Here is a 23,231-nt window from a genome sequence, read left to right as displayed (position 1 = left end):
CCACAACACTACACACATTATATTCATTTAAAACACACTTCGTCACGAAGAGAACTGCAACCGATTTTCAAACTTGTGAGCAAATTTACAAAACATCAACTTGAGTTTCACAAAAAAAAAAGTTATGTTTATGTTCATGAACTAACCTTACGCCGAGTTGTCTTTGGTCGGATCGTGGAAGTCATGACAAGGCAAGGTTCTGGATACCTGTCATCGTTACGGGAATGTTCGATCTTTAAACAGCTCCCCCTTGGCCTGGGTTGTAAAAGGACTGTCGGCAAACTGTTGAGGTGGGAGAGTATAACCTCTTAGCCCTCGTAAGAATCATTCAAAGTTCAGGATAAAGAGTTCCCCCCTAAAAAAAAAAAACTTGCAGGTGTGTGTGTCTGTCCGTGTCGTCTGCAGAAGCAAAAATATACGAGTCAGTGTGAAAAACGAGTGATTATATATACACGAGTGTTGGCTGTTTAGACGCGGCTCTCGGGCCAGGGACACACTGGGGTCGAAATAAGATACCTGGTGGAGTTAAATGTGGAAGAAAACAAACTGGAAATTACTGTGAAAGAAAAGAGAGGGGAAAAAAAACCTAACAGGGCTTGTTGTGATGCCGGGTTTATGAAAATAGCATGGGAGGGATAAGGAAAACACTTGGTCTGCATAACGAGTAAAGCTACCGCGGTCGGTTTGCCCGCTCAGTGCATACAATGCGTTTAGCGTAGCGTATAATAATTGTGGTGTATACCGACCCTGTTTGCTCGCTGAGCATTTTTTCTATGTGTGTGTATTTTTTTTTTTTTGCTTTCTTGGTTTTTCTCTCTCCCCCTTCGCAACCAGCAGCTGGCCAGGCTCGAGGCATATCCAGCGAAAACCCTAGGGGGAATACGACTCTTTTTATGATGGTTATTCTTAAGCGAACAAAGTGCAGGAAAATGCCAATATAGAGGCAGAAAAGTGGAGGTTTTATAGTCTACCGTGTTCGTTTCCATGTCATTGTGAAACGGTTTTCTTCGCTCCCTCGTGAGAGAGGGGAGAGAGAGGCAGGCGAAGATGTAGAGAGGAGAAGAGACGACCTTCGGAGGAGAGCCAATCTTGTCTCCAACAATCGTACGGAAATGGTGGAAAATACTGCTCGGTAAACGAAGGCCTCTGTTGGGGAAGGACTGGGTGACGAGTATTGTTGTAGTTTGCTATTTCTACCTCCATAGGTAGGAGGGGAAGGGGGAAAAAAAAGAAGAAGAAGAACTCACGTTGCTGCGCCAGCATCCGTTGTAAATCTATTCAATAATTTAATATCGTCTGTAAAAAGAAACCTTTATATACAAGGTTGTTTCTATGACGTGGTTTATAGCATGAAGGAGACGTCAGTAATAAGCAATGACGATTAATTTGTTGGAAGGCAAACACTTGTTTTCTTAGCTCTTCTTGTTGGTTTATTCTTCACCTACTTTTCTTCTTCTACTCTCTATAATAGTGGAAGGTTATTGCTGTGGATGGCAATGGTTTGGTTGTTGATTACACATTATAGAGTCAACACGGCGAGAGGAGAAGGTTACTTTAGATCATGCTGTGTGATCTCTCAGTAGGTGACTGACACTTCTACAAAATGTCACTTGAACCGCCGTGACACGCGCAGACGGCTGTGCAGTAGATTAGTGCAACTTTGGTCGAAAAAAGGCGGGCTTTTGTCGTCTGTTTGCGGACAGCTTAGGCTACTTTGTCAACTCCGGTCACATCGTGCATAATCTTGGGCCGCGCGCGTGGCGATCCCCTCATTCACTTGCGCGAGGTATACGAAGAAGAAAAAAAAGGAAAAAAAAAACTCGACTAACGTTTTGTGGATGGTGAACACCGAGCGCCAGTGTTACTCTTAATAAGCAAAAGGCGACGAGTCATGCACGAGAGATCTACTTTTTTCCCTTCTTTTTTTATTCCTTATAATCTTCAAGCCAAGTGGTTGAGAGCTACGCGACCAGCGGATGAAATCTAGAAGTGATCCTGGGAGTTAATCATGGCAGTAGAGGTGTTCAATATCACAACAAACATCGACTCAGAACAATAGAGGTTTTTGAAAGGGACATCACTAAGAACTGAAAGGCACACGAACAGTTTTTAGACTTTACATTTAGAGAGCTGTATACGAGTATGCAAACAACACTTTCAAATAACAGCATTAGTAAGTGACGTGCATAACAGCGCGACAGGGAAACACTTCTAGGAGTAAATGGGGGCAATATGGTCACTTGTTCCCGCCAATATTTTCCCCAGATGTAATACAGACGGTGGTGAGATGAGTATGGAAGTCCGAGATGAGCATTATCGTGAATCACCGGGAAAGGCAGGGGGCTTAAGCACTCCACAACTGGCTCTTATAACAAAAATATTAAGAACGGTTAAAAATATAGAAATAAAAGTAGAAGAAACAGAAGAACAAAGCAAAAACAAAACACAAACACACATAATTGGCACAGGAACGTTTTACGCCTTCTTTTTGGACTCAACCCGTTATTCTGATTACAAGAAATGACAACCAATTTATTCTGCATGCTATTACGTTTGTACATAAATGTTTGCATTGAGTTTGGATACTGTTATGCAAATCGTGCCAAAACGGTTTTTATTCAAATAGCACGCGGTCACTCTGAGCAATCGTCAAGCGCCGTGGAATAACACTGCTGAGAAGTTGAGCATAATTGTGTGTGCTTGTTTGCCTCGTTATTGGTGCTGTTGATTTGTTTGATTGTTTGTTTGTTTATTGTTTGTTTTCACTGAACAGACCATTCGTAACTGCCACACTTGATGGCTTGTTACATGAAAACCAGAATTGTCTGCATCTTCTTGGAAGATTTTACACTTTTGTATACCATTTATTTTTGCGGTCCGATCGAGCAAACTGAGTCATTAATTTGTTGTCTACTCCGGTCATTTGTTATTTTTGAATTAATATGAAAAGAGCATAATCTAAATTGCTTTAATGTTGTCAATACACCGGTGATACCCCCGTTGGTTTGAAGACACTGTACACTATTGGTAATTGTCAAAGACCAGTCGTTTCACTTGGTGTATCTCAACGCATATGCATACAAAAAACTTGTGAAAACTTGAGCTTAATTGGTCGTTGAAGTTGGGATATAACTATGGAAGAAAAAACACCCTTGCCACACGAAGTTGAGTGCTTTCATAATTTATATGCTTGATTTCGAGACCTCAAATTCTAAATCTGAGGTCTCGAATTGGTGGAAAAATACTTCTTTCTTGAAAACTACTTCACTTCAGAGGAAGCCGATTCTCACAATGTTTTATAACACCAACAGCTCTCAAATTGCTTGTTATACAAAGCAATGTTTTATGCTAAAAATTATTTTGAGTGATTACCAATAGTGCCCACTGCCTTTAAAGGTTGGGAAAGTAAGACACGCCAAGAGATGTATGAGAACGAAACTGAGATAAAGGGGTTTAAAGTTAAATTGTTTATTTAAAATACATTGGAACACATTCTTTCAATGTTAATTTTAACATGGTGTTATATATCAGGAAGGAGTCGTCAAATAAATAATGGTAATTTTTTGCCATTTATATTTTTTCAACCTTTACAGTTTTTTTTTTTCATTGTTAGCCTGTTTTGTCTTAGGTATCTCACAATGGTATTTCTGACAGCAACTCGTTTACCGACTCGTTTTTTTCTAACCATGAAATGTTAATTTATTTGTTTTATTTGTCTTGCTAACTAGTTTCAAACATACAGGCCATTATTACCCTAAATACAGACAACATAACATAAACTGAAATACAATATAAATACCAAAGAAAGATATGTCAATTAAAAGCAAGAGAAGCTACCATATTCACCAAATCGTCGGTGACGTTCGGTGTGCATCAATGTCAAACTCGCGTAACTGTATCAAAATGAACTTGTTCAATTCCCCATGATGGCCCTTTACAAATGGCGTAATATTTCGAGATCATGCACAAGATATATTCTTGTCCTTGAAACAAGAAAAAAAAAAAAAAAAAAAAAGAGATTCTAAACGAAGATTCTCCGTACTTCCCTCTGATGAGATCAATAGTTATTAAATCATAACATACTCAGTCGCTTGATAAACCACTGGAGAAACACAAAATAAAAGACGAGACTACCAGAGAAAAGGCTACACACAATACGTGCACTCAATACGATGGCGGTATCAAGGAATAGAGCCCGCGGGCAGTGCAGGCAAGTGAAGAAGGATAGCATATCGGGATGCTGCTGGTCGGGGCCCCGTTTAGTCGTTGGCTGATCGTTCTCCAACATGACAAAAAAAAAATCCAAGACACGACTGGCGCTGATAACGTGGCTACTACTACATATGCCACAATTAATACTGGGGACTGAGAGATCGAGACACACACACTCGCTCTCTCCCCCCTTCCGTCGCTCCTTGCGTCGGCGAGGAGATACTTTCTCTCAGTCGTCTCTCCCCGCATTTGCAGGTGGCAACTTACAACAACGCTGGATACATTTCCAGGGGATTGATTTCCAGAAAGAGGAAGAGCTCGAGACAGGCAATAATTATTTAATGAAGTTTCTGATTTCTATTTCCTGAAATTATTTGATTAAAATTGGAAGGGTGCAGGATAACAAATATGACATGTAAATAAAACCGTTTAACCATCGATTTGATCAAATGATACGACGTAACGCTGTAAGTGCGACACCGCTTTGCAATGTGGACTACTGCTTGATTCAGTTTCACTGTGCTAGGATCATTTTCGGACTGCCGAATATTTCGATCCACTTTTATTCTTGGTCTTTATTTTATTAAGAGTGCGTTTGTCTTACAGTTACATGTATAGGTCATCACTACATTGTAACAACCTAATGAAGTTGTGATTGGGTGGTTTTATTACACGAGTCGCCGTGTGTTAAAAGACTGAGCAACTTCTTTCGCTATAGGCACGATGCATCTTCTTTTTTTTTTTTACAAATCGATCTTGGCTAAGCAAACCATCAAGGATAATGAGATAAAAACAATGAACAGACTAGCAGATTGTATGGTTTGTTGCTTTTCAATAAGCAAAACATATACGAGGTGTGAACCCGAGACCAAAAGAGTCCACATAAGACACGGTTTTGAAACACTGTGTGGACTTCAAGACGTCCACAGCAGGGTTTTCACAAGTGATGAAGAAGATATTTTTCCTTAAAGACAGTGGACACTATTGGTAATTGTCAAAGATCAGTCTTCTCACTTGGTGTATCTCAACATATGCATAAAATAACAAACCTGTGAAAATTTGAGCTCAATTGGTCGTCGAAGTTGCGATATATTAATGAAAGAAAAACACCCTTGTCACACAAATTCTAAATCTGAGGTCTCGAAATCAAATTCGTAGAAAACTACTTCTTTCTCGAAAACTATGGAACTTCAGAGGGAGCTGTTTCTCACAATCTTTTATACCATCAACCTCTCCACATTACTTGTTACCAAGTAAGGTTTTATGTAGTTACCAATAGAGTAATTACCAATAGTGTTCACTGCCATTAAGTAGTTAGAACAAAAGAATGTCCACAAAGTGACCGCAGTAAGGTTCGATTTGAATAGCCAAGTGACCGTCGAGACAGAGATCAAATTGGAGAAGAAATAAAAAAAGAACTTCAATACATTTTGAGTCACAATGATAACACTTCAGTCCCAACGAGGAAACCATAGATCAAGGTTCGCCGCTCAGTGATGTAAGTAAAACAAAGGGTGAAGATTGAGAAAAAAGAAAAGAAAAAAAAAAAAACTTTCTGTACAAGTAGACTTCAAAAGTGAAAAAAAAGAAATGACATTTCGTCTCTTCCAGAGGGGTGACATGTTTAGGGGTTACTGAACGGATTTATCAGACGATGGCAGCTCAATGAGGAAAAACGTCTACGGTTGAAGTTTCAACACTGGTCGGAAATGGCAGCTATTTTTAAATACAAGTTTTGTCTCCCACGCCCTTGTCTTGGGAAATGACGAAATGACGTCATCGGATGTCTCCCCGCTGGTATTTCCCTCAATTCGAAACGGTAGATAAATAAGACACAAAGTTGAACACTTATTTTGCTGTGGTGGGAGATATTGTGGTGATATGCGATAAAGGCACAATCGAGCTATGGTCCGTTGAAACAAAAAGATTACATATTCTAAACTTTGCAATTTCCGTGGGGGCATTTCACATTTCCTGTATGTGATATTTGTATATGGGTGACGGCATTCTATGAAACATATATACAAATATAACCTTATATCAACAAGTGACATTTCATTGCAAGGCGAGCAGAATAAAAACTGAAGACGAGCAGAGAATACTGGCCGAAACGTCGAGACCAGGCTCTTTTCAGAACCAACACTATTTTTAACTCCCAAAAGAGATTTAGTCTGAGTTATCTAACATAGCTACCAATTATCTTAAACACAAATCTTCAAAATACCTCATTTAAGCACCAGCTTGAACGAAAACGATGATTGGCGAAACTCATTAAAAATGTTTTCAACCAGTAAGGAAATTGAGTTCACATGGGATGAAACAGATTATAGTGTAACAAACGGATCATTTTGAGGTGTTTTTCAGAAAGATTCACCAAAAGCCCAGTTTTGAAACCCCTCGTGTTACGTCATTTGGATAAGATTACTGTTTTTTTGTTTGCTTGTTCTTATCCTGGTGCTCCTTGTTTTTAACAAACAACAACAACAACAACAACATCAACAACAACAACAACAACAACAACAACAACAACAACAACAACAACAACAACAACAACAACAACAACAACAACAACAACAACAACAACAACAACAACAACAACAACAACAACAACAACAACAACACAACAACAACAACAACAACAACAACAACAACAACAACAACAACAACAACAACAACAACAACAACAACAACAACAACAACAACAACAACAACAACAACAACAACAACAACAACAACAACAACAACAACAACAACAACAACAACAACAACAACAACAACAACAACAACAACAACAACAACAACAACAACAACAACAACAACAACAACAACAACAACAACAACAACAACAACAACAACAACTATTACAGTTCTGGATACGGACTACCCGGTCGACTATGGCGAGGTTAAAGCACATCAATCCATTTACACTAAAAACAATAAACAACTCAATGACACAGGCTTGAACTGTTCACCACTATTGATATTGAACATGCAGACAATTTCAATGGCACCTTCAAGCGAACCAAACGCTATAATTTGACCCTCTCTTTATAGAAATTAATTAAATTGAATTCTCATTTGTTTTCCAGTGGGCAAACTTGATAAAATGATGTCATATTTTTGTGTTTATGTTACGTGATTATAATTTGACTCACTCAGCGGACTTTACTTAACAACTGCTGATAGGACTGAACTGTAATTATGCGGCTTAGCCCTAGCATGAGGAATGGCCTGTGCCCATTTTTATCGAGAGCGGCTTTTGCAGAACAAAATGCTTAAATATTCCCTGCAAAGCAAATATAAGTAAGGATATCAGTCACATATTGTACGATAAAAATGTTATGTTGGTTGGTAAACTTATTCTGCTCAGCATATTTTGTTTTGCTTATGATAATAATAGCTTATTTTTGTGTTAAACCACTTCTTGAAATGGTGCCAGTTTTTTGTTGTTTTAATACTCTTGATGTAAATATTAGTTAAGCATGCCTCACACGGTATTCTATGCTAAGCAGAGATAAGCTGATACCAGTTACAGATTGGACATTACATGCTATGTTGGTTGGTAAACCAATTCTGCTTACAGCTTCCGTTTGTGCTTAAGCAGCTCTGTGAAATTGTACCAATCATTTTTTTTTAATTATAATTACACTGGATGTGAACCACAGTTAAAGCACGCCTCACTTGTTCGTGTTCTTCTTTCCGACACCAATTAAACAAATTGGGAAAAAAACTATATCAAAGTGACAGTTAAATCTCCGTCATTAATGAAAAAAAAGGAAAACAAAACAATGCCAAGTTTAATTTATAATACGGTAACAAATCCGTTGTAATTTTGGCGCCGATTTTCTTGCCAATAATCGCAATGCCATACCCGCCGTCTATGTATGGTCTGTGGTTTGAGATACCAAACAGCACGCTGTGTGTAATCTACGACGATGGGTCTTAACCCACCAAGGTTGAATCACATAAAGAGAAAGATCGAATAATACGAAACTACTTTCACCATCCTTCTGTCTTCTGCTACTCTTTTTTAATTAATGGCTTCGTATCCCCGTCCAAGGTCGTCCTGAAAAGGAAGGGATCTTTTAATTTCTGTCAAAAATGGGTTGGAAATGATAGGGGTTAAGTCTTTATAACAACAAACTGTTCGTGAGAAGGGCTTACTTATCTGTCGTTGTGAAAATATGGAGGGCAGTCCATACGAGGTGCGTCACGGACAGCTTGGTCTTATGGATGGAGTAGTTTTTTTTAGTCTCCTTTAGAACTTGTGTACTTGGATTGTTAGATTGGGAACTTCTCAGAAGCATTTTCACGAAGATGTGCTGAGATATATTTAGAATGTTAGATGTTCCGGGGTCACACGAAGCAAAATGTTGCACCCAACTTGGAGGCAACCCACTGTGTATGCTACAGCACCACTATACTAGCACATAAGTTTTACTCTCCTTGACAATGATGTGTACAAGAGAATTGCTGGAAGTGTTAACTTCTTGGTATAGTTTTTTGACCAAGATGGACTGATAAATATTTAGATTTTTAGATGTTCTACTAACGAATAAGGCCTTGCCACACAAAGCAAATTGCGCATGACAACGTGGAAGCAGCCAACTACAGTGCAGATGAACAGAACAACACCGGTAGCACATCATTAAGCGCTTTTTTTCAAACGATGTCTTATGATCCTCAAGGAAAATTATGTGAACGATCGAATGTAAATGGAATCTCTTTTTGGGGATTGCCTTTAACGGGCGGCTGTAAAAAAAAAAACTGACTGGGCCCTTTGTTAAAAATGTCGAAGTTTGTCCATGCGATAGAGTCACCGTCAATGTTAACTTCAAACTTTGACTTGAATTTTGCCGAATAATAACATGGGTTGTTTGTAGACCAGAGGTCTAAATCTTGGTATGGGTTAGCGAACCATCTTCGTTAACTTAAATTATTGCATTGACATTTGTGTTTACGTTTTTAAATGAAAAGCTTGCATAAGCTCGAGCAACCCTCACAAATAAATGGGGGCAATCAGTCTTTATACGTACACGAGTCCTAACTAATAGTAGAAGCATGTGAAACGGTAAGCAACTATAAGCTTGCATACTGTTAATCGAGTCTTTACATTGGGCGTCGTCTTAAGAAACATAAATTTCCTCGCTTCATATTTCAAGATTTGAATGAAACTAAAACTCCGGAAAATGTCAAAACTAGATTTATCGCAAATGAAAATTCGTAAATAAATACGAAACCAGCTATCGTCATAGCACCATCTGCACAAACACATCAGTTTAATAATTCTCTGGTTTAAGCCATGAAACTTGACCGCTAAAAGCTGTTTCGAGCACAAAATCAAGGCCTGTGTGCCAGCCACCACACGCATCAGACTGTGCAAGCCTCAGTTGCTAATCCTCCAATGTGATTAGACATCAATGAATAGTAAATAGGCGTTTAATCCAGTCGGAGGGGGATTAACTAGCGTCATAATGACGTCTCCGTAAGTGGAAATTAGAATCTAAACTTAAGCGGGTTTTCCATTAATTTGATGAATTGGTGAAGTTGGATTGTTAAAGCGGGGATGGTCGGTTGAACACGGGCAATGGGTGATCGGGTTAAAACAGTACTTTAAAATTCGTTGGACTTCTATCTCTATCAACTCATAAGTTTTATTGTTTTTTTTTGTAAAGGCACTTGGTAACCACTCAAAACAGTTGAATTTGTTTGTATGTATCTGATAGCTCACACCATATGTGTTCACCAAAGGTGTTTTTACTTCTTTATTTCCTTTCAACTTCGACGACCAATTGAGACCAAATTTTAACAAGTTTGTTTATTCATGCATATTTTGGGATACATTAAGTGAGAGCATGGTCTTTGACAATAATATTACCAAATGCGTCCAGTGCATTTTATCTAATTTGTTCTTTTGATGGTAATCATTTTCTCCCTTAATAATAATGTATGCACAAATAATATTGAAAGTGACAATGACATTTATTTTGTTCTGGATGAGCAACATTGAGATAATATCTTATATTCAGCAAATATTTAACCTCAAATACAAGAACAAACCATACCAAATTATTGAATTCGAGTGGGCCGTTATGAAAAGTCCGAATCCGAGCTAAATTCGTGTATTCGGGAGGGGGGGGGGGTGGAATAAGGGAATAATAAAATGTTCAAGTATGAGGATTATGAAGTTGAGACTTCTACTTCACTTTGATATCCGAGGACCAACTAACGAAAGCCCAAACCAATTTTTAATGAAAACAGGTGTATGTTTCAACATAAATATGAAAGAAGAAATTATAAAACAAAATAACAGATAATGTTTTCAGACTCTCGTCTAGGTTTTAGTTTTCGTTTTCGTTGCCTCCGTGGCAAGTCTTAAGGTTCATGAGAACGGAGTTGTGTAAAGAAGTATCGGTCCTGTTACTTTGTGGATTTGGAGACGATATTTATGATGTTCGTTTTTAGTTCCACTTACACACGGGAGATCAAGTTAAGAGTAAAACCGAAAGGAAAATAAACGACTTTTCCGGTGACAGAAGCTATTCCAATTGTTAAAGACACTTTCTCACTTGGTGTATCGCAACATATGCACAAAATAACAAACCAGTCGATCGTCGAAGTTGCAGGATAATGATGACAGATTTTGAGACCTCAAATTCTAAATCTGAGGTCTCGAATTGGTTGAAATTTACAATTTTTTCACCGAAAACCACGTTACTTCAGAGGGAGCCTTTTCTCACAATGTTTTATACTATCAACAGCTCCCCAGTACTTGTTACCGATTAAGGTTTTATGCTAATAACTATTTTGAGTAATTACCAATAGTGTTCACTGCCTTTAGGGTGGCCAGAGTGTGCCAGGGTGGGGGCGAGATGTTAAGCGCAGGATAAACGGATGTACGAAGTCAGAATAATAGCATATCAATCAGTTTGTTTTCCTTAAAGCCATTTGACATTTTCGGTAAACAGTATTGTCCAAGTCCCACACTTCGTGTATAACAACTTATATATAAAATAACAAACCTGTGAAAATCTAGGCTCAATCGGCCATCGGAGTCGGGAGAAAATAACGGGAAAACCCACTCTTGTTTCAGCGCGTTTCACCGTGTCATGACATGTGTTTAAAATAAATCCGTTATTCCGTAAATCCGTAAAAAGGAAAGCATTTCATGGAACAATATTTCAAGAGAAGTCTTTCACCATTACCTTCTGTAAACACTGTAAATATTTGTAAATCTGTGATTTTTGTTTTTCTGTACCGAAAGTGTATAATGGTTTTTATATATAATACAGAAAACAGAAAAGGAATTGAAGGGAGGTTATGTTTTGATAAATGGAACCCACTCTTTGTTTAAATACTATAATAGCTCATAAAAAATATCTTGGAAAAGTTCGTTTCAAAAGGTTTACGTATTTCCGAAAATCATGAGTGGTTATGTGCTGTGTTCCTCTTTCACTACGGCTCCAACCATCTTATTGTTGTTAAATCAGAATCAATGGAACCAAACTCAAGCTGTGTCAAGAATTGTCGGTTACGGCTATGGCTGTTGTTAAGGGTGTTGCTAACAACACACAAAGTCTCTGTGGGATCAAGCCGTAGCTGTATCCATAGCCGTCAATTCCAGACACGACCGATACCTTTGCTTATGTTGCCATTGTTTAAGTCAATAATTGACCATTGTTTCAAGCTCAGAGGGGACCATTGCAGAACAAACGTTTATAGACTACATGATGAGTTTGTTATTGCAAGAATCTTGCCCAACCTGAATTTAGCTTTTTGAGGCCGGCCATGACGGCTAGACCATCCGAAAGTGCCAACTCCCTGACATAACACCCCTTAAAACAACCCACCCCAAAACCAAAACAACGGGGGCACTCCACCCAGGTCTGTCAGGGTGTGTGGGTGCAGCGTCTTCCTTTTTGGGGAACTTCTTATCGACCGTATTTTGGGGCAGTTATCTCGGCTGGCTGGCCCGGGGGGAATTGTTCGCAGCGGAGGTGCACTGTCGTTCATTCGTGTAATTGCAAAAACACGTTATCCAAGATAGTCTAGCCATTTTGTTCACACCTCCTATTCAAGTATGAACTAAACCTATGGGTACATTATAGGTTTATGTAAAAACCAGTGACAACTCCTAAATGTAGGCCATTTTGCATTATACACCCTTGTATGGGCAAAAGTAGAAGTAGATCAGAAACAAAAACAACATTGCTGAGGGACCTTGTTTGGTGATTTTATTGGAGATTCTGGTTTGAGAAACAATGCATTAATCTCTGTGTGATTTTAATGACATAACTTTTTAATGAAACCTTCCCTAAAAAAAAAAAAAAAAAAAAAAAAAAAAAACCGATGTGGTGTTAACTGCGGACTCGAATGTACTATTATTTGTTATCGCTGACTTATGTTGTGAAACGTGTGTTTAAACTTCAAACGCAAAAGTCTGTTTATACATACAGAATTACCCAAATCCTCGACTAGATTTTGGAGTAGTTTCAGTATTTAGCATAATGGCGACCTTCAATCGTCCAGCTATTTTATAAATTTCCTTTAAATTTATTTTGCATAATTATTCTTTTGATAGAAGGTCTAAAATACCAAAACTCCTTTTGACTTAAAGGGTATTTTATGTACTATTTCCTGACAAAAAAACAAAATGTCCACAGATTTACATTAAACTAACACAGTTTGATGATTATGATAGTAGCTAGCTTCCCTTAAAATTTTACTTACTGAGGCGCTGTAGTTTTTGAGAAATGAGTAAAAGAAGTAATTTTCGTCTCAGTTTTAGCATGTAAAAACGTATAAACCAGTTATGCTATGGTAAAATATCATAAATGGTTAAGGGGATTTTACATGCTAAAATCATTTTGGTCTCATGAGACCAAAATGATTTTGTGACTTGTTTTACTCATTTCTCAAAAACTAAACAACCTTAGTTAGTAATATTCGAAGGGAAGCGTTCCACTATCATTATCTTTAAACCCTGTAATTTTAATGTAAATCTGTGGACAGTTTGAAAAAGTACCCAAATCCTTTAAGAACCCTTTTGCAAAAATTTGGGTGTTAAACTCGGGATGTATTTTAAAACCTCTGGTTTGTGGCTAGATGAACTTAATTATAGAAAAGAAACCTTTACAAACACTATTTGCAAATTGGTGCTCTTTTAAACCGAAAGGTTATTTCTTTGTACGGTTTCATTGTGATTGAGTGACATTTTATGATATTCTTGAGTAAGTCGTCTATGAACATGCATATTTCTTATTGTGTACTTATATTTTATTGCAATAATTGGTATTTTGTTAAGACCAATGAAAGGCTAAATACCATTCGCAATAAATTCACAAAAATAGGTAACTGAAAACAACCAAAACTGTGAATGGATTTAGTTGTACATTCAGACAAGGTTTATTTCGAGTGCATGGATCGAATTTAATAACGCTGTTTTTTTTTTTTTTTTTTTAAATGAAAATTATTTCCTTGTACTTGACTGTATGTTCGAAATGTTATGTTTTTATAGGCCTACTGATGGTATGGATATGAGAAAAAAAAAATCAATGTTTTTTTTGTTCTCTTTAAAAATTATATATATATTTTTTTCTTTGTCCCACTTTCGAGAATTACACATAATTTTTACTTTGGCTGTTTCTGAAATACAAATAAAATCAAATTTATTGACTGCTTTGTCTGGATTAGCAACGCAAAAAAAAAATTCTTAAATTCACAATTTGCCGACCCATTTCGATATTAATCTTTTAGTGTAAACTTAGCCCTTTATTTGTAAATCTCTTCTTTTCGGTAAGACGTGACAAAGACTGGATATCCCGTCTAAAAAACCTCATAACCACACCACACCTGGAGCATATGGCTCGAGACAGGTAAAGCTTTAACTATACACAAAGAAAACATCAAAAACAGATAGGGGAGCGGGAAACAACAATAATCCAGAACACTACCTTCTGTTTCAAGGATGTCCAAATCTCTTCAAGGAATAAAAGTCGAAAATTAATAATCTCAGCATCATCTTCTCCGCAGGGGAAATCATTGTAAACGATACCTGCAAAGAATTCAAAACAAAAGAAATGTTTAGAAGAAGTAAAGTAGAATAAGAAGATTTGGTAGTGAAAAAGAACACCAATGTATACGGGGACCAGGGAAGGCTTGCAGGCACTGGACACCTTTGGTAATTGTGAACGACCAGCATCTCACTTGGTGTATCCCAACTTTTTGCACCAAACATCAAATCTATGAACATTTTGACGAAGTTGCAATACAAAAAATGAAAGAAAAACACCGTTGTTTCCACAAATTTGTGTGGTTTCAGATGCCAAGTAAAATGGCTTCAGGCCTGATTTTTTTAATTATTTGAGTGAGAAATCACATCTTTTTCACTAAACTAAGTTCAGAGGGAGCTGTTTCTAGCAATAATTTAGACTACAGCTCTCCATCATTTTGCCTAAGTTTTTAAGGATTTTTTTTCCAAGTAATTACCAATAGTTTCCAGTGTCTTCAAAGAGCTGCACTTAAATTGTTATCAAAAAGTGAACGCAAATAATGAAGAGTGCGGAGAAAGAAAAAAGAAAAAGGTTTGCGCCTGTCTACGAAGCTGACCGCTTACGCGGGGGTAGGCCCCCATTATAATACCAATATTGATGCTAGGTATACAAATATTGCACAAACGTGGGCTACTTTGGATTGTAAAGCCAACACTAACCAGAACGGTGTGTATGATGAATAATGAAGTGACATTCTAGTAGGACTGGGACTCTACCCCGTACGTGCTGAGCAAAAAAAGACAATCAAAATGCTCCCGTGGGATTCTTGTGCTCGGTTATTGCCCCTTCGTTTTTTTTTTCTTGCGCTATTGCTGTTTGGGGAACGAACTGTATATTATGCTTCTGTTTCTCCCTCTCGGTAGTGTGGGAGAGCTAGCTCGGGTGGAGAGGGGGAGTCTCCGCTGGTGCAGGGTATACGACTCGGGTGATTGTCGCAGCGCTCGCCAACCAGTGCAAGCAGACCCACCACACCAAAACCGAGGGGGCTTTCGTACTTTTATAAGGCGGTCATGAACGCGAAACTGCGCAGGGATTTCAAGAGATTCCTTATCGATTTTTTTTTCTCTCCCCGTCCCCCCTCTCCCTGTATACGTTCTGTTCGTTTTTCAATGGTACGAATTTGGACAAAGACGACGCAGAAATACTTAAGTTTTTATTGTCAGTGCGAAAATGATCATACGGATATAAAGATGGGTTTAATTCCTTTTAGGTCCATGCTATGCATATTAAACGGCTGTATCGATTAGTAAGTTAATTTCAAATAATCCAAGGGAAAAATGGGCACGGTTTATGATTCCTTATTTCACAATGAGCCAAAGAACATTGACCCTGTCTCTTTAATGCTGAAAGACGAGGTCTGGCTGTTTTAAAAGAAGTATACCATAGTAAGTTCATGTTTCTTTAATTATTATACATATAGACTAATTGCTACAATTACTACTATGACATAAATAGGCTATTTGGTTTACGGTAACGCCATGTGGGTGTCTATTTGCCATGGTGTAACCGCGAACCAAATATATAATTGATATATAACCAATCACACTTCCAATCCCATATACTATTATAATAGTAATTATTGTTATAATATTAGGTCCGACCACTTTTTCTTCATTTCTTATAAATTAATTAAAGTCTGTGAGAAGGTTACCGTAAAATTACAAGAAAACACACCTTTTTATTTTAAATTTAAGTTAACATCCTCACCTCTCCCACTGTCACACAAAATGGATGATGAAGACAAACAAAGAGATTTCATGCACGGATAGCGTTGAAAAGAGTACATGTTACATGAGATCGAAACGTCGAGGTAATGAGCATGCAATGATGTGTGTCATGTGTGTCACACTTTAAAGCAAGGGTCACACCCAGAACATAAATCTTACCATATCTATTAGAAAGAAAAAAATAGGCCACATATAGAAAGGAAGATTCGAATCTGACTAGGTCTGGATTTTTGTCCCTTCGTTTCTCCTTTTGATGTTCCTTCTTCTTCGGAGAGAGAGAGCGCACGCTATGCACAAGGGACACCCAGGCTGCGACCGGGCAAGCCGGGGCCTCACATCGGGGGCGCCTGACTGCTAGTCATCCGGTCGTTTCAACACTTAGACCCCACGCGCCCCCTTGGGAATTCCACAGCTATCATCAGAACAATGGGTGGAACTACCTATGCCGCCGACAGGTGTGAAAGAGGGGAACTGCAGCCCTAGCTCATGTCGCCCCAGGGTAAAAAAAAAAACTAGGTTTCGATGAGGAGTTCTTTTCCCTTCTTTTTCTTCAGTTGCCCTCCCTTCAACTCGGAAATCGTGGCCTCACTTCCCCACTATGGCTCAAGTTAGAAAGTATTATTGTGGCCCTTGGGTTAGTAGAATGATGACCATCTGTTATGATTGTGTTTTGTGAGTGATTTTATAAAACACATCCTTTTTAATTGATGGTTGGTTGGGGTGGTGGTGGTGTGACGTATTAAAACAGCTTCGAAGAAAGAATGTGCTCCATCTTAGAAAGTGTCTATATAGGTATTGAATATCCTACTGCCCCGAGCTAGCTGATAAGAGATGGTGATGCAATGATATGTGTAAATAAAATTAAACTTCAACCATTGACTGAAAACCCATTTCAACTCGCCATTTTTTTGAACGTTGAGAGGAAGGGGGGGGGCAAGGTGTTTGCCCTATATACTTCTCTGCGACTTCGCAAAGCGCCACCTATTTTTTTCAAGAGCTTAAAGGCCCTAGACACTATTGCTAATAACTCAATATAATAGTTAGAATAAAACGTACTTGGTAACGAACACCGAACCGCTGTTGATAGTATACAACAATGTGAGAAGCTTGTCCACCAGAAGTAACGTATTTTTTGAGAAAAAACAAAACGAGTAGTTTCTCACTCAAATAGTTTTATTACATGACTTAACTGGAAGTGGCGTGGCCGAGCGGTTAAGATCACCGAACTCTTGTGTTTCTGATCAGCAGAGTGTGGGTTCGAATCCCCAGCCGGAACACTTGTGTCCTTAAGAAAGACACTTGACCATTGCTTCGTCCTTCGGAAGGGACGTAAAGCCGTTGGTCCCATGTGTTGTGTAACGCATGATAAAAACAAACAGCGCACTCATCGAAAAGTGAAGGGGTTAGCCCCGGTGTTCCTGGCTGTGGCTGCTTAATGCGCCGTAGCACCTTGTTAATCCTTAAAAGGTGCAAACTAATTGGGTCTCAAAATTCATCACTGCAATAACCTATCTTTCTGAAAGTTTGTTTATACTCGGCGCATTGAGTACCTTGTTTGGTACATACGTGCGCTATATAACACTTCGATATGACATAAAGCCTGAAGCACATAGGCATCTGAAACCGCACACATGTGTGCAACAGAGGTGTTATTTATTTCATTATGTAACTTCGATGACCAATTGAGTAGACAAATTTCCTCAAATTTGTTATAATATGCATATGTTGGGACACATCTTTACACTATTACCAAACGTGTATGTTGCCTTTAAGAAGAGAGTGATGGCTGGAGTATCTGAGAGCTTATTAGACGATGACGCAAGGGGCTTGGAAACGGGATCGCCAGAGTGGGGTGAGAAGGCCTGGGATGTTCTCCCCTGTCATCATGAGACATTACCACCCCCCCCACACTCAGTGCCCTGGGGGAATCTTTTAAGGAGAGGGAGTACCCTGCTAAAAGCTTGCTTGTGGTCTCTCCATCCCCCACCGTATCTATACGCCCCCAGGGTCGTTGATACGATGGAGCTATGCGAAGCTTGTTGCATTGGGGTGGGGGGGGATTGAAAGGAATTACAAATCTCCCCCCTCCAAAGTTGAGCTAAATATAACAAGCTTGCCCTCTTTTTTCTTTAGACGTCAGGGAAAAACAGTAGGGGACAAAAGTAATGATATTTGGGTTTCTACATTAAGATTCTAAAATGGCAGTAATTTATTCCATTTATACTTAGATTAATGGATACCAAGGCGTGGCTGGAAGGGGGACACAATCTGCCATTATGTATCGACTAGAATTAAAGGCGAAGAGTACTTCGCTTGTTTTAATCCCATTGTTGTATACACTATAACAACCATAGATCGATATAGCCAGATGTGCTTAAACTAACCTGTGAACATTTCGTTTTCAAAACGTAGTCGTGTTTTGAGATATCGCCAAAAAATATGCCCACGAAGAATATTCCCCACTAGGAATACACCATCGCGTTACGACAGAACACCTCACAGGTTCAAATTTTGTGGGTATAAAGCTGTAATGTTTTCACGTGTTTACCACATTACTTCGATGTGAAATGTTTCTCAAAATACTTAATGCTATCGATATAACGTATACCTTTCCTTTAAAGGCAGTGGACACTATTGGTAATTACTCAAAACAATTATTATCATAAATCCTCACTTGGTAACGAGTAGTGGGGAGAGGTTGATGGTATAAAACATTGTGAGAAACGGCTCACTCTGAAGTGACGTAGTTCTCGAGAAAGAAGTAACTTTCCACGAATTTGATTTCGAGACCTCAGATTTAAAATTTGAGGTCTTGAAATCAAGCATCTAAACGCACACAACTTCGTGTGACAAGGTTTTTTTTCTTGTCATTATTATCTCGCAACTTCGACGACCAATTTAGCTCAAATTTTAACAGGTTTGTTATGTTATGCATGTTGAGATACACCAAGTGAGAAGACTGGTCTTTGACAATTACCACTGGTATCCACTTTCTTAACAAAGACACTGACTAGGAAGTGATGTAAGTAGACCCCATATTGATAGTTTTTACCCTAAACTTGACTTGTTCTCCACTTGTTCTCCACCAATGCAATTTACCAATGCAACCATTGACTCGTAGTTTCTATGGGACAAAAACACACAATTTACTCACGACATGCTCTAGCAAGACTTCCATTTTGCGTATTCTCCGTACGAAAGGTAAAACTTTCACTTTTCATGAAAAGTTGGTAAGACTCACAATATCAGGTGAATCAAGGAAAGTACGAGAACTAAACTGAAATTAAGTACACGACCCCGAATTTGAATCAAAGGGGAAATACCCATCTATTTTGTATTTCAAATTGAAACAATTGGGAATTTATTGTTTTCGAGTACTTCAAATTAGGTGAAACGAAAGGGAGATTGGAAGACAATAGCTTTTGTCGAGGTAATTTGCTTTGTATGTTACCAACATTCTTCAAGTCCGGATGCGTGTATTTTGTTAACTCTGATTTTTTTTTTTTTTGCGAGTTTTGACAGAAAGATAAATACAAAATAAAAATAATAGGATATCAAATAAAAAAAGTCTCTGTAACTCCCCGGATACCTTTTCATTTTAAATAAATTCATCATTTTGGTTCATCATAAAACAAAACAACAATTGGAGGGGAGGCTGCTTTACTAATGTCGTTTCTGAAACAAAGCAATACAAATGTGAAATAATAACAAACAAATTTTACACATTTTAAAATGAAACCAAATTTTCTTCGCGTGATATTAAGTCCTATAGGAATTTTAATAAGTCTAACAGTACATTTTAATGTCCAAAATCTGCCCCTACTTGAATCTACAATAGAAAATTCAACTTGGTAATGAGCCGGAAGTATGTTAGTAATAACATTGTGAGAAACGACTCCCTCTGATGTAACGTAGTTTTAAAGAAAGAGGTAATTTCTCACTAAATTATTTGAATCTGAGAAAAACTTCATGCATAAGGCGTTTCTAATGAATCTGAAAGCACACAAATTTGTGGTTCTTTCATTATTTTCTTGCACATTCAATGGCCAGTTGGGTCCAAATTTTCACATGTTTGTTAACATTTTATGCATTTAGGATACACCAGGTAAGCATACTGGTCTTTGACAATATTACCAAAGGTGTCCAGTGCCTTTAATAATTAAGGTAGCTCAACAGAAATCCTGTGACTCGTAAAACGGTTAAATTAATGAGATGGGGTGGGGTGGACGAGTGACTGATCGATCTTGAAGATTAATCGCAGTCTTGACAGGTTTAATAAACTGTTTATAAACACGGCTGACCGTCCTGGTATGTTGCGATTCGGTCGACACGTCAACACACGGGCAATAAAGGCAGTGCGTGACGTCACTGCGTTTAGTGACGGTAGGGCATGGGTTCTAGGGACGGGTTATAATTGTATGATGAGTATTATTATTACTTCTACCTGCACGGTCTTGCATAAAACCAAAAGCCAGAGGAACGAAGTCAAAGACCCGGAGAGTGCCAAGACCAGGGCAAGAGAGTCTCAAATCCAGGGGCAAGATATTCCAATAGCAAGGGAGTCCCAAATAACAGGGCAAGATGGTCACAAGACCAGGGCAAGTCACACAACCAGGGCAACACAGTCCATGGCCAAGATAGTCCATAGACCAGGGCAATATAGTCCAAGGGAAACATAGAACCCAATGCCAGGGTAAGAGAGTTCCACGACCAGGAAAGTGGAGTCCAAGGGCAACAGAGGTCAAAGACCAGGGCAAGGGTGCGTCCCAATACCAGGACAACAGTCAAGAGAGTCCAAAATGCAAGATAGGGCCAGATAGTCTCAGGCAACGGAGTTGTGGGCAAGATAGTCCTAAGAAGACCATGGCAAGAGTGAGTCCCAATACCAGGGCAATAGTCAAGAGAGTCCAAAGGCAAGAGAGTCTTAATACCAAGGCAACGGAGTCTAGGGCAAAATAGTCCTAAGACCAGGGCAAGAGTTTCCTAAGACCGCCGGGGCAAAAAAATGAAATGTGTCATAAACGGAATCTTTACAGTGTAACTACTTTTTTAACCGAACGAATTATTTCCTTCACGTCAGCCATCCACTGTTTGTATTTTCTTAAATGGTTTATTCCCCGTCCTATTCAACACTGGGGACTCTTGCCACCCCCACCCCCAAATTTTGCTCCGCTGCAGCTTACGAATTAAGTTATAGCATTTTTCTCCGAATCAATGTTGATGGGTTAGTAGCCTTGGAATTAAGGTCGTTTCACCACCCGTGAACGTCCAATTAGCATCAGTACAGACAGAGTACCAGTTATAGGTTTGATCATCATCAAGTTATGCCTTTTCTCATCACCCTCCATACACAAAGTCCAGTCCACAGCCCGGAGGTTGGTAGGGAGGGAATTGGTTTACGTCGCCCCAGATGTTGCCGGAATTCCTGGGGTTTGCTTGCTATATACCCGGACGGTGTGGGGTTCATTAGCTTCTTATGCGTTTAATACAGCATACAGCCGCGGCTCCCCTGAGGCCGAACCCTTCCTGTCGCAACTTTAAAAGAGAGATTGCAAAACAAAAATCCCAGTAAAGAAAAACACCAGTATCATCAGGCCATGGATTTACTAGCTATTAGTTGTGATTAGATAATGCTACCACAATCTCGTAACAAACTTTTCTTGTCTGACTAAATATACAAACAATAGTTTGTCATGCAAGTTAAAGACAAACGCAACAAGGAACCCCCTGATTTCTGCACATAGTGTTGACATACAATACCTAATGTTTGGCATTAATAAGTCGATCATAATTTTAGATGATTGGTTTCACCATTCACAGGTATGGTTAGAAAAGGAAAGGAAATAAAGAAAGATAACATCTATTAACATGAAATTATGTTAAAGGAGCAACCTTTGAAAACATAAGTGCAGTCTATGATGGTTATGATATGAAAAGACATATTCAGTTATAACTTAGAGGTAGAAATAGATATGAACTTTCCATGAACTTTCTAACTGAAAGGTTCACAGAGTGGTGTTCTCGACGGATTTTAAGATCGACCGTTTATGAGAAATTCTTCGAAATAATACCCTTTTAACTTCCAGAAAAGACAAAAACAAAGTTTATTATCTAAATGCTGTGTTCGAAGTTCATTAATAATAATAAGTTCATAACAAATTTAAACGAAGGTTCTATCTCCAAAATAACAACAACAAACAAAACATTGTTGCAACCCGCATCAAGCTAACAAACCGTGCTTCATTCGAATTTATTTGAGAAAATGGTGAGTTGTGAAATTATCGTGGCGATTTGGGGTAGAATAGTGGTGAGTTGGGAGGGGGTAGTTGTGAGTCGGGAGGGGGTAGTGGTGAGTTTGGATGAGAAAGTGAGTTCGGAGGGGATGATAGTGGTGAGTTGGGAGGAGATAGTGATGAGTTGGGAGGGGATAGTGGTGATTTGGGAGGGGATTGTGGTTAGTGATGGGATAGTGGTGAGTCTGGAGGGGATAGTGGTGAGTTGGGGTAGTGGTGAGACGGAATTGGATAGTGGTGAGTTGGCAGGGAATGCATGGTAGGGCGTTAACAAGGGTGCAAATACGTCCCACCTCATTTGTTATTCATCTGCTGTGTGCTTGCACACACGTGTAGATATTGACAGCAACTACACGTTCACTACCTATGATGTGATGGGGTTATCAATTATATTTTGAGGGAACGATCACCGACATTTCTGTTTACGTCACATTGACGCATTACGAATGATCCCCTAGAATGATTTCCCCCCAAATATAAGCACGGGGTAGAAACAGAAGTATGCTTGACTCTTCATAAAATTGTGGCTAGAGTTCACGTACCGAATTAACATAATCTTACTATCAAAGGCCAGTGCTGTTGAAAGTATAGAGTTTATTGTACACTATTAATTTGGCTGGTTGTTGCATTGTTTCCATTGTAATGTGATCCATTGTGACATCACATTTCATAAAAGAGCTACAGAGCCTGGACTTCTTGCAGACCTATACAAGGCTCACATTTGTACATGTCTCAATGTGACACTGATATCAAATCTTATATGGAGATTGCACTATATGCTTCGCATGAACTGTTGATATTGTGGAAAGGGGGCACATTTTACAACTTGTAAAGCTGTTATTTTAACGAACACCATTTTCCATTAAAGGCAGTGGACACTATCGGTAATTACTCAAAATAATTATTAGCATAAAACCTTACTTGATTACGAGTAATGGGGAGAGGTT

The 23,231-nt window shown here is 38.7% G+C and overlaps 1 protein-coding gene and 1 long non-coding RNA gene across 2 annotated transcripts in view; one reads left to right on the top strand and one right to left on the bottom strand.

Moving 5' to 3' along the window:
• Window positions 1–496, bottom strand: part of LOC117288810 — a 55,466-nt gene extending 54,970 nt beyond the window's left edge. Inside the window, exon 1 of the long non-coding RNA XR_004518913.1 lies at window positions 147–496. This is a non-coding gene — a long non-coding RNA (uncharacterized LOC117288810). The remainder of the gene's footprint in view (window positions 1–146) is intronic.
• Window positions 497–6,699: 6,203 nt separating this feature from the next.
• Window positions 6,700–7,040, top strand: LOC117288809 (ataxin-8-like; the record flags this gene model as incomplete). Its single annotated transcript, XM_033769655.1, is given in 2 exon segments — window positions 6,700–6,829; window positions 6,832–7,040. Coding segments are annotated over 2 exon segments (339 nt in total), but the record flags the coding sequence as incomplete, so codon positions are not given.
• Between the last annotated feature and the right edge of the window lie 16,191 nt (window positions 7,041–23,231).

Source organism: Asterias rubens, chromosome 4 (genome assembly GCF_902459465.1).
Source record: "Asterias rubens chromosome 4, eAstRub1.3, whole genome shotgun sequence".
NCBI lineage: Eukaryota > Metazoa > Echinodermata > Asteroidea > Forcipulatida > Asteriidae > Asterias > Asterias rubens.
This window is presented reverse-complemented; position numbering and strand designations above follow the sequence as displayed.